Source organism: Solanum lycopersicum, chromosome 8 (genome assembly GCF_036512215.1).
Source record: "Solanum lycopersicum chromosome 8, SLM_r2.1".
In the NCBI taxonomy this organism is placed as follows: Eukaryota; Viridiplantae; Streptophyta; class Magnoliopsida; order Solanales; family Solanaceae; genus Solanum; species Solanum lycopersicum.
The window spans coordinates 56,152,337-56,164,938 of NC_090807.1; the positions used below are offsets into that span (position 1 = coordinate 56,152,337).

Consider the following 12,602-nt stretch of genomic DNA (forward strand, 5'->3'; position numbering starts at 1 on the left):
TTATTTTTTTTTACTAAAGTCAAGTACGAAAAGTTTTAAATATATTTAAGAAAGATATTATGTACAACTAAAATTGTTGGATTAAAAAAGTATTTTATGAAGTAATAATAAAAGTAATTAATTATCTTAATTATAGTTAAAACTTATCTTTATTTTTTAAATTTCAATAATTAATTCAACTATGACATCTCTCTCATCCAAAATACTAAATTGAAAAAACGATAATGCTAAATGGGCAGTATTTGGGCAGAAAATTAAAAATCTATGATATTTTTTTTAATTTTAAAATAAAGGGAAAAGAATCTGATATACCCCTCAATTTTGTCATTTGGAGTTGATATACCCCTCATTATAAAAGTGGCTCATATATGCCCTTATCGTTATACAAACGGCTCACATATACCCCTGCCGTTACAAAATGGCTCACATATACCCTTCATTTAACGGATGTTAAAAAATTAGTTTTAAATTTATATTTATTACTTCTAATTTTTTTTAAAAAAATTATTTAGGGGTATATATGGTTCTTCTATCAAAGTTCAAGGTATATTTTTTTTTTTTCACACATAAATTATTTTTTGACTTCTTTTATTATAATTATTTGAATTTCTTATTCTTATTTTGTTTTTCTTTCATTCCTTAGTTTAAAGAATAAAAAATTAAACTATTTTTTTTGTATGTATTGTATTTTAATTTCGTATTCGAAGAAAAAATATGGTCATCTATAATAAGTTTTACAAGAATATTAGTAAAACAGAAATAATTTGATTATCAAAATAATAATTACAAATTAGTCATTGAAATAAAAAAAAAAGTCAAAAAATATGTTTGACAAGGATTAAATTTACTCATATGGGATTATATATTTTAGAAAAAAATAATAAAAATTTAGATTAAATTTTTTTTTTTCATTTCCGTTAGAGGAAAAGGGTATATGTGAGTCATTTGTTTACAAGTAGGGGTATATATGAGTCATTTTCATAACAAGGGGTATATCAGCTCTAAATGACAAAGTTGAGGGGTATATCAGACCCTTTTCCCTAAAATAAATTAATCTTTTTTTTATTTATAGTTAAAATATATTAAAATTAAAATGGTAAAAATATTTAAAATGTAAAATAATATATGTAAAATGCTACTTTAGCCAAATTGTGGCCATATATTCTTGCCAAAAAAGGATTTTTCCTCGTACTATTATTGGATTATAACATCAAATTATTAAAACAATTAGTAAATGGAGTGTAACCGGAATATTGAATAAGCACCCCGGGCAATTATAATTAAGTAATAAATCTTTTTAGGATGAGTGACAACACAATTTTTTTCAAATATACAAATTATTACAATTAATAAGTGAAGAAAATTCTTACTACTAAAGTATATGATAATGTTTTAGACTTCTTGACACTTTCTTTATGACCTTCATAAATAAGAAATTTATTTATTTAAAAAATTTCTTAAGTTGATAAATTTGAAGAAAAATGTTGAGGGTAGAAAATCTAACAATTTTTTACCTCATCTAATATATGGATTGTCGTAATAATTGAAAAATGAAATAGTATTTAGTTAATATAGCATCATTTTTTATGTGATTATTTATTTTATTGCTTCTTTTATATTTTAACAATTATCATGAACCAACATTATTGTTCTTATATTTACATTTTTTACTCTCCTTTCGACGTCTTTTTTTCTTCTCATTACAAAATATTTGAAATTTCTCAAACGAATAAACCTTCTATATTGTGCAAAATATATTGTAAAAAGATCAAATTTAGTTTTGACATCTTCTTCACATTTCAAGCATTAAAACCAATTAACACTGTTTTATTATTATTATTATATTAATTTAAATTTTCTGAGTTTAATTTTATTATTCTAACATTATTTTATATACTTTTCATTGAAAAATTGCATTGTTTATATTCTTACTTCATAATGTACGTATATAACATTCTTTGCAGACTTCATTTATGAAATTACACTATAGAATAATAATTTGATTTATATGTACTTCCTTCCTTTCAAATTGATTAAATTGTTAAGGTGTTTCACACATTTAAAATAAATTAAGTCACATATTAAGCATAACTTTAAATTTTTACAAAAATAAGAGCTCTCTATAAAGTTTGACTTTAAGTCTCCAAATTTGTTAATACAGACCTGAAAGAGTGTAGGAGCTAACAAAACAAATAGTTATAAAAGTAATTTATTCAATTTATAGAATTAAAGCTATATGTGCATACACCAAAATTTTACATCCTTTATCATAGCAAAATTTATAGAAAATAAAAATAAATTTAGTAACTAATGTTTTTTTTTTCAAACACTGTAAAACACGAAAAAAATTGCTAATGTGTAAGAAAACATGTGTAATATAAAACAAATATAAAAGAGTCCACGTGCATCGCATGAGTACCTATATTAATTTTAGCTTGAAAATAAAAATTAATATTTTTTTATTTCAAACACTACCAATTATTATAAAACTATTTAACTTAATTGGATGCACCAACTTTGACAGGTGTTAATTCACTTCAATATTCAACCAAAAAAAAAAAAGAAGGTTAAAACGCAAAGCAACTTAATTCATTTGTTATAAATTGGAGGAGCCAAAGATAGTGAGATTCACAAAACTTTATATCTCTAAGAATGGAAATTCAAAAGGTATCATAGTTTCTAATATTTTTTTTAATTATATATGTCTATCTTAAGTTTCATTCATATACTCATGATTAATTTATTGATCATTTTAAACAATGAAACATATCTTAGATTTAATTTTATTTATTTATTTTTATAACATAGGAGTTTGATTTAACGATAGTTCCAACAGAAGGTGAAATTGATGCACCATCATCGCCAAGGAAGAATTTATGTCTCAGTGTGATGGAATCTGATATTAAAAATGAAACGTCTTTTCAAGAACTCGACATGATTTTGACTCAATATTTAGAGACATTGTCCGAGCGAAAAAAGTATCATATAGGTAAGGATATACATATGTATAGTCTTTCCATACAAACATAGTTACTTTTTACTCAACGAAATTATACAAGCATTAGTGATCGAGGTAATTTAATCTCAATTTTATTTAAATAAATACATTTTCATTTATTTTTACGTGTGTAATAAACATAAAAGTATTTATAAGAAAAATTAATCAAAAGTTATTCATTAATAAATCATCCCTAACTTTATTTTACATATCTTTTAAGTATTTTTGATTTGGCCAAATAATATTTTACGATTTTATTCATAATTATATCTTTGGTTATTTAATTTACAGGTTATCCAATTAACATGTGTTACGAACATCATGCCACTTTAGCCCCACTTTTGCAATTTCATTTGAACAATTGTGGAGATCCCTTTACTCAGCACCCTACAGATTTCCATTCAAAAGATTTTGAAGTGGCTGTTTTAGATTGGTTTGCACAACTCTGGGAAATAGAGAAAGATGAATATTGGGGATACATTACTAGTGGTGGCACTGAGGGCAATCTCCATGGCCTTTTGGTTGGGCAGGTATCATTTTCAAGAAAGGGGGTGGGGGGAGAGGTGGTAGTTTTTGAATCATATGAAAAATCAAAAAATTAAATGGCGTAATCAGCCATTGTCATGGTCAAAATCATTACGAGCAAGACGTCTTACTTTACTTTTGTTGTACCATAGGTACACAATCAATGACAAATTTGTATTGCCACACAATAATGACCACAATCCTTCTATGCAAGAGCTATTTCTTTCTTTTTCCCTTTCGGTAGTTCACAATAAACATACCATAGTGACGTATAAACATACAGTACGATTAGCCATTTTTGCCAAATAAAATTTATTTTCTCTCAAACCTCCCGTAGAGGTGAGTTTTGACATATATTATTTTTTCTCAAACCTCCTATAGAGGTGAGTTGTGACATATATTCAATCCATAATGATTTTATCATATCTTGACCCATTCTCTTATAGAATGGTCGAGCATTCATAATACTCATCACAAGTCACATTCTCTTCAAGGAATTCATAAATTTGTATTATAAGTACATTGTCATGGTTCTAAAATTCATTATATTTCCATGACACACCTCAACATCACTTTGAAAGATCAAGTGTACCATCACTTTATCTTCTTGTCTCATGATAGAGGATTTATAAAGTTGTCAAATTGGGTCGACAACATTCAGAAGTCCAATGACCTTTCATACCATTTTATAATAAAAATTCTCTTCACATTTTGAAGGACTATTTGGAGAACCCATAGTGTTCTTCCTTTTATAATTATCACAATGATGACTATTATAATTTCGTCCCTTCACGCCCTTATTCATATCATTAATTATTTGTCATCTTTCAGACGAATTATTTGTTGCTACTACATTCATATAATTGAATGGAGCAAGTCAACAGATGGATTTCAAAGTTATCACATGTTGCTTCCATATTCTTTTCAAGGAATGGAGCAAATTTAATATGATGAATTTCAATACTTTTCATCAAAAATATATTATTTTGCCTCAGTCATCATCTTATCATCAATTTGGTGCATGGAGACTCAAACTCAATGTCTTATCCATACAAGGCACATTAGGCCATAATTCTATGGGACTTGAACCCAATACCTTATCATTATGGTGCATCAAAACTCGAATTGATGTCTTACCCTCTTGGTGCGATAGAACTTGAATCTACCGTCTTACCCTCAAATATTTTTCATAATGAATGACATAAATGAGTCTTTTTTAAACAAATTTGATAACATATTTGAGTTTTTTTCTTATGGTTAAATGATGCAAGTGCTTCATCACTTTCATAAAGCATTTGAACAATATTATATATTTGTGCAGAAGAGAGCTACTTCCTAATGGATATTATATGCATCAAAAGATTCACATTACTCGATTTTCAAAGCAGCAAGAATGTATCGAATGGAGCTACAAACTATCAACACTTTAGTTAATGGGGAAATTGATTATGAAGATTTACAATCAAAGTTACTTGTCAACAAGAACAAACCAGCTATCATCAATATCAATATTGGTAAAAATACATACATATATATTCTTACATCTTATAACATCACTTTTGGTAAATTAGTATATATGTGTTTATAGGAACAACCTTCAAAGGAGCTATTGATGACCTCGATTTCGTCATACAAACACTTGAAAATTGTGGTTATTCAAATGACAATTATTATATCCATTGCGATGCAGCATTATGTGGGCTAATTCTCCCATTTATCAAACATGTAAGCTTATTTTTATTCAATTTTCCTTCAACGCTCGATCGAAGTTACAATGACATAGTTTCTTTCTATGGTATTTGACAATAGGCAAAAAAAATTACCTTCAAGAAACCAATTGGAAGTATTTCAATTTCAGGGCACAAATTCTTGGGATGTCCAATGTCTTGTGGCGTTCAGATAACAAGGAGAAGTTACGTTAGCACCCTCTCAAAAATTGAGTATATTAATTCCGCAGATGCTACAATTTCTGGTAGTCGAAATGGATTTACACCAATATTCTTATGGTACTGTTTAAGCAAGAAAGGACATGCTAGATTGCAACAAGATTCCATAACATGCATTGAAAATGCTCGGTATTTGAAAGATCGACTTCTTGAAGCAGGAATTAGTGTTATGCTGAATGATTTTAGTATTACTGTTGTTTTTGAACGACCTTGTGACCATAAATTCATTCGTCGTTGGAACTTGTGTTGCTTAAGAGGCATGGCACATGTTGTAATTATGCCAGGTATTACAAGAGAAACTATAGATAGTTTCTTCAAAGATCTAATGCAAGAGAGGAACTATAAGTGGTACCAAGATGTAAAAGCTCTGCCTCCTTGCCTAGCTGATGATTTTGGCTCTAAAAATTGTATGTGCTCCAATAAAAAGATGCATAACTAAATTATATCAAGAGTTTTCAAATAAATTTTCCATATATATTTTGTTTGCTATGTTTTTATGTAGGAGTGACTCTATAAAAGTGGAATAATAAGTTGATTTGACTTGAATTTCATTTGATTTTGTAAAATTCTGTAGAAGGAATAATAAGTTTTATTATTATTCATTGTATTATTTAATAATATGTATTATTACAGTTTCTAATAAACTAATTATTATTGATTGGTAAAAAAAATAATTCATAAAATTACAATTAAATATATCTTTATGTTTTTTTAAAAATAGATGGTTTAATAAAGTTGAGTTTGAGAATTTAAAGAAATTGAAAAGCTAACATCCTTAATTATAGGAGTTAAAAACAAGAAAAAAAAATAATCTCACATCTCCTTAATTAATGTGGCTTGGTTGCACATGATTAAAAGAAAAAAATATAAAACTTAGTTTTATTTCTTTTATTAGGCTAATACATGCAAAAAAAAAAAAAAAATTGACTATTAATTGTTAATTATTATTGGGTTATATGTTGCCAATTTTATATAATAGTTGTATATATGTTGTCAATTCCTCATTTTCCCAAAAATAAGTTTTAGGACTTTATTTTTACGGGCTTAAATTACGGCCTGTAGATGAATTTATGATCCGTAATTGGGTCTGTTAAAATCTGAACAAAAAATGAGTTTATGAAGTTGGTTTTACGAGTTAAAACTACTAGTCGTACTTCAATTTTCGACCCATTATAAATTGAACTCGTAAAAATAAGTCTCTAAAAAACTTTGTTGGGATAGTCTTTGGTAAAACCCAGTCATATCATTTTACTTCGAACTCTGATTGATGAAAACTTGGTGACGTTGAAAAGAAAACTCATAGATTTTTAATTTGATAGGTTACGAGACATCTAATTCATTATATGTAGAGAAATATGGTGATTTGAATTTGACCTTGTATGAACTAATGCGAAAACTTAAATGGTAGGAAAGTTTTGAACTCGACTTCGTACTAAAAGTTTCTATGACCCTAATTCACTTTCAATACGCTTCCCACATATAGGAATGAGCCTTAACACATAAGCACAACTAGAACATCACGCAGTTCATGCTTCTATATTTATCAATGAAGATTTGAATTCTAAAAATAAAATTGCAAATTGTTACATAATTTGCAGTTTTTCATCCTACATAATTAAGTCATTGAAGTTATTTATTTATTTTGAATAAAATTATGCATAGTTAGGCACCGGAGAGGAGATGTGCATGACTGTAAAGTCAAGAATAACATTTTTCTTCTTTTTTGTAAATTTTTTGATAATTTACTTAATTATATTTATTTATATGATAAAACATTAGAAATATATCTTATTACATTTACTTAAAAATTGATCTCCTTTTTCAATTCAGAGAACTCAAAAGTCATTGCCATTAATTAGTAATTTAATGGTTATTTAATAGGTAATAAAATAATATAAATCTATACATCTATTTTTTTCACCCAATCTATATATATATATATATATATATACCTCTCTTTGGTCAATATTTTTTTTCCTTTGACTTATTAATCCTTATTAGTGTATTTATCGTGCTTCGCGTGAAGAAGTATTAAATATATTTTTAGTAATTAATGACATTATTTGATGGATATTCTAATAAATAATATAACAAAATAGAAATAGAAATTAAATTTACGATTATGATATTACCTATTTTTAAAAAATGCTATAAAAGTCTCATTCTATATTTTCGAGAAATTGATCAAAATAGTCCTTAATGTATGAACTTAGATTGATTTGGTCCCTCATATATGTAGCTTATGGAAAAACGTCCTTTATCTATGTTAAAAAGTTATCAATTTTGTCTTTCACCCGAAAACTCTAACTACACAAAAAAAATTCTGGCAAATTATACAGAAATGTGCAACTCACATGACATACAAAGATTTAAACAAAACCTCTGTTTTCTTGTCTCAATTCCAAAAAATGAAACCTCTGTTTTATTTTTATTGTTGGCTTTTTTTGGTTTGTGTATTCAAGAATATTTAGATGTTATGGTGTAAAAAGTATACATGTTTTTTAACACCTAGAATGTGGTCTTAATCGGCTAAAATATGTAATTTTTTAACTGTCGATTCTGCGTTCAATGATATCATAAAGGATTGATATAATATCAACCAGCCAAACAGTATGTTAGTAGTATCATTAATTATTTTGATTATATTGAATTGAAGAATCTCAATCTTACTGACTCGAAAAAGAATTGAATATTATGTGGTTACATGAATGATTCAATAATATTTTGACATAAAAAAATTCATCCTTAAAGATAGAGTAGTAGAGTTATATTTTGAGCATTTGGACTCTTATATTGGAATAGACGATACAATTGAGTTTGGTTGCATTCCAGGGAATGAAAATCGATGTCGTTGGACCTGTTGACAAAGAGTTTGAAAGGGAAAACTTATCCTCGGGAGATGATTTTGAGGATTATGAAAATGAATTCTCCAGTGACGAGCTGATGGTTGATAAAAAAAAAAGGACACTATAAACATAGTTTTGAGGATGACAGAGAGCTTATTACCGATGAAATTTAAAAAAAGATGTTACATGAAAATGGAGATCCTTATTGTGTTAACTCTGAAGAAAATAAGAGTTTGGATGGTGATTATGACAATGAAAGTTTTGATTTTCCGAAGCACAATGCAAATGTTATGCCTCGTATTTTTTTATACGTAGTGCGCATCGTGATCTAGAAGACGTAAAGAAATATTAGACAAGGATGTTATTTCCAAATGTGATATTAAGTATGAGTTGGCTAATGTAAGTGCCATTAACTTTAAGTGAGGGATTAATTAGTGGCTAATTTGGATTGATTTAATCCAATGGGCCCCACCACTCATAATTGGTGGCTGATTAGGATTAATTTAATCCAGTGGGCCCCACCACTCAAGGCAAAAATTAAAAAGGGATTAGATTGTGGGTCGGCCTTAGTGGACAGGTGTAGAAGGGGGCTGCCTCCACTTCATACTATTAAATGAGGTGGAGAAATCCACTCCATGCTAAATAAAGTGGTGAAATGCATTGCTGCATATCATCTTCTTCTTCACCAATTGTCTTAGGCAGCCATGGAAATGGAGAAACCAACCCTGCAACTCTTGGCCAGCAGTTGCAAATAATTTGGTTAGTAATTTCCTTGTTTGGTGTGTTAATTCTTTAGAATACCCTTGTTAATTATCCATTAATTTTAAGAAGGGGGCGTGACCAGTAGCTTAGGAAGTTTATTTTAGTTATTGAATGTGCTAAGTATGAACGGAAACCATAATCGGATTATTAGTGGTGTCGTGTTGGTGCTTGGGCTGTTTTGATTAAAGCAAACTGCGGGAAAATTCTGTTTTGGCATTATGTATATGTTAAATGTGATTATGAGTATATAATCCAAAGGATGAATACAATAAGGTAGATGTGTTGCGAATTATAAAACGAGTTATCGCTCGGTGTGTCGTTGCTTCGCTGCTATGGTTGCCGAGACGGAACTATTTTGGGGAGGGAGCTGTTTAATATGATTTGTTGGGTTATATGTGTTATTGGTATTGCTGTAGATAATTTGGGTTGTTGTCGGATTGGGACGAAGTAAGGAAAATAGGGGAAGTGCTGCCGAATTTTCGTTAGATTATTAGCTAGCTTACAAGAAAGTAAAGCGCGATGTTTATCTAATTGCGGCACGATTGTTGCTTGTTATAGATTAATAGCTTGAGCAGTAAATATTGGACGTGCGGCTCGATTATATGGTATGTAACGATGTCCCTTCTTTCTTTGTTTGACATGACTTTTAGAAATAAGCGAATAACGGACATGTTTGATACTTACCTCTAGAGCGTCTAGGTGACGTATATTCTTGCTTCCACAATTATTCCTCTATATATCGGCTATGTCTAAGGCTATGATGATCACTAATATCTATGATAGTGCTTCTTATAGTCATTGAGATTTTACGTTTCCATATCGTATTAAAGGTTCATAATCTTGATAAAACATTAATCTTTGGTAATACTCCTTGATGGTTCACGTTGATTGTTCTATTGAGTTATAAGAAATGATTTTAATTGCATATGGTTGCTCATAATATTCTGCTCGTGCATAGAGTCATTTATCATTTCACCGAGTCCCGGGCCGGGTAATGTTAGTGCGGAGTTTCTTGCATATGTCACCGAGTTCCTCACTAGAGGGCCGGGTATGTATATTATATATAGGATTGGTGATGAGGATGGTTATGATGATGATGATGACGGAGATGGCGTGATGATTATTTTGCGGAGCCCCTTACTAGGGAAGCTGGCACCTTATATGTTAAATATATGCATGATTTTCACTTAAAAGGGTATATGTGTAGCGATATTTTGTTTCGACTTGCCATATTGGTATCCTGTCATCTTTACCTTATGCTTTACATACTCAGTATATTATCCGTACTGACCCCCCTTTCCTCGGGGGGCTGCGTTTCATGCCCGCAGGTGTAGACGCACAGTTCAGTGATCCTCCCGCCTAGGATATCTATTCTGCTGATTGGGAGAGCTCCACTGTTCCGGAGCCCAGTCGTTTTGGTACATAACTTTTATGTAGTCTTTTGCTCGTCTATGGGTATGGCGGGGCCCTGTCCCGTCGAGTTTCATTACTGTACTCTTAGAGGTCTGTGGACATTATGTGGGTTGTATATATATGTTTTGGGTAATGGTCTGGACATGGTTTGTTTGGGATGTCCGCTTGTACAGGGGTAGCCTTGTCGGCTGCGTACATCATTGTGTATTGCGTAGTGGCAGCCTTGTCGGCTTACGTATGTTATTATGCTTTGAATAGTGGCGGCCTTGTCGGCTCGCGTATGTTGTTACGGTTGAATGGTTATGACTCCTTACGAGGCAGGTCCTCTTTATATATATATGACGTTGGGGTTGGCTTGATTTAATTAAATTCCATATTGTCTTAGTTTCAGTTGGTTATACTTAGCAGGTTTGTATGTGGGTGTCCAAAACGGGCACTAGTCACAGCCCATCAGGTTGGGTCGTGACAAAGAGTGGTATCAGAGCGGTTCTTCCTCAAAAGTGTCTACAGACCGTGTCTAGTAGAGTCTTGTTTATCGGTGTGTTGTGCACCACATCTATAAACAGAAAGCTACAGGACATTTAGGATGTCATTCTTTCTTCTTATTCTAGATCGTGCGATAGAGCTATATTAACAGGATAATCCCTCTTTAACGAATCCGTGTGTTTTCAGTTATGCCTCCAAAGAAAGAGACAACGACCCAGAAGGGAAAATCGATAGCAGAAGGTACTAGTCAGACCCGGAGAGTTACTAGGGCCCGTGCCCAGTCTATGCCTGGTATGATGCTCCAGTCGGAGAGCTCTGCTACACCCCCACCGCCAGAAGAGCTTAGAGCAGCAGCAGCTCCAGTTCGGGGGACACCACCAGCCCCCGAGGCCCCAACATCTGAACCTCTAGCTCCTCAGTCAGGGGCGGAGGATTGGGCCATGAGAGATGCGGTTCAATTGCTGACTAGATTAGTGGCAGATCAGGCTCGCAGGCATGGACTAGGAGTTGATCATGCGGACAGATCTGATAGTTTAAGGGCTCGTGACTTCTTAAGTTGTAATCCTCCAGAGTTCTTTGGGTCAAGGCCCCAGGATGATCCGCAAGAGTTTATTCGTCAGATGCAGCGTACATTTAGGATAATCAAGGCTTCGGAGACCGAGTCTGTTGAGTTGGCTACGTATCGTTTGCGGGATGTAGCTATTAATTGGTATGAGTCTTGGGAGTTATCTAGGGGTGAGGGTGCTCCTCCAGCGGTATGGGATGAATTTGTGGAGGCTTTCCAGGGCCACTTCCTGCCTCCAGAGATGAAGCGAGCTAGAGTCGATAGATTCTTGCGTTTGAAGCAAAATGGCAGGAGCGTTCGAGAGTATAGCCTCGAGTTTGATTCATTGTCTAGGCATGCGCCTACTATTGTGGCTGATATGGCAGACAGGGTACATCATTATGTGATCAGAGAAATCCATTCAAGGAATTGGAAAATTCCTTGACCAGGTCTTGAAAACCTGGATTGGATCGTTATCTGATTGATGGTTGTATGGTAGTGACTCTTCAGCCAGGTATGCACATTGCTCGGGTGCAGGCATATGCACAGGGGGTAGAGGATCGGCATCGGGGACGTCAGCCAGATAGAGATTATAATAGAGGCCAGCATAAGAGGGCTAGATCAGCAGGTTATCCTGACGAGTTTCGAAGCGGACAGTCTCAGCAGCATGTTAGATTTTCTTCCCAGCCAGCACAGAGTGCACCCCCGCGTTTCATGGGTAGGGGGTTCGATCGTATGGGATATTCGGAAGCTGGTCAGAGCTCTAGGGCGTCAGGCTCACAGATGGGTCGGGGTTTGAGCCAGTCGAGGCCACCTTTGCCTCGGTGTTCTCGTTGTGGTAAGTCCCATCCTGGGGAATGTCGTTGGGATACTGGTGCGTGTTTTTCTTGCGGCCGTCAGGGCCATACTATGAGGGAGTATCACCTTAGAGGTAGTGCAGGTGGTATGGCACAACCTACAGGGTCCGTTGCTGGTTCATCTTCTTCTGTGGCTATGCGCCCTACGGGGCAGGGTATTCAGGCGCCAGCAGGCCGTGGTAGAGGACGTGGTGGAGCTTCCAGTTCTAGCGGTGCCTCGAACCG

At 32.7% G+C, this 12,602-nt stretch overlaps 1 protein-coding gene and 1 long non-coding RNA gene across 2 annotated transcripts; both read left to right on the top strand.

The window, feature by feature from the left end:
• Window positions 1-2,557: 2,557 nt before the first annotated feature.
• Window positions 2,558-5,946, top strand: hdc (histidine decarboxylase). The gene is given in 8 exon segments (NM_001247207.2): window positions 2,558-2,667; window positions 2,809-2,989; window positions 3,290-3,513; window positions 3,515-3,528; window positions 4,845-4,868; window positions 4,871-5,037; window positions 5,112-5,248; window positions 5,333-5,946. Coding segments are annotated over 8 exon segments (1,338 nt in total). The 5' UTR covers window positions 2,558-2,652; the 3' UTR covers window positions 5,909-5,946.
• Window positions 5,947-8,886: 2,940 nt separating this feature from the next.
• Window positions 8,887-10,859, top strand: LOC138337779 (uncharacterized). Its single transcript, XR_011211192.1, has 3 exons — window positions 8,887-9,074; window positions 9,636-9,682; window positions 10,406-10,859. It is a non-coding gene; the product is annotated as an uncharacterized lncRNA (long non-coding RNA).
• The last annotated feature ends 1,743 nt before the right edge of the window (window positions 10,860-12,602 follow it).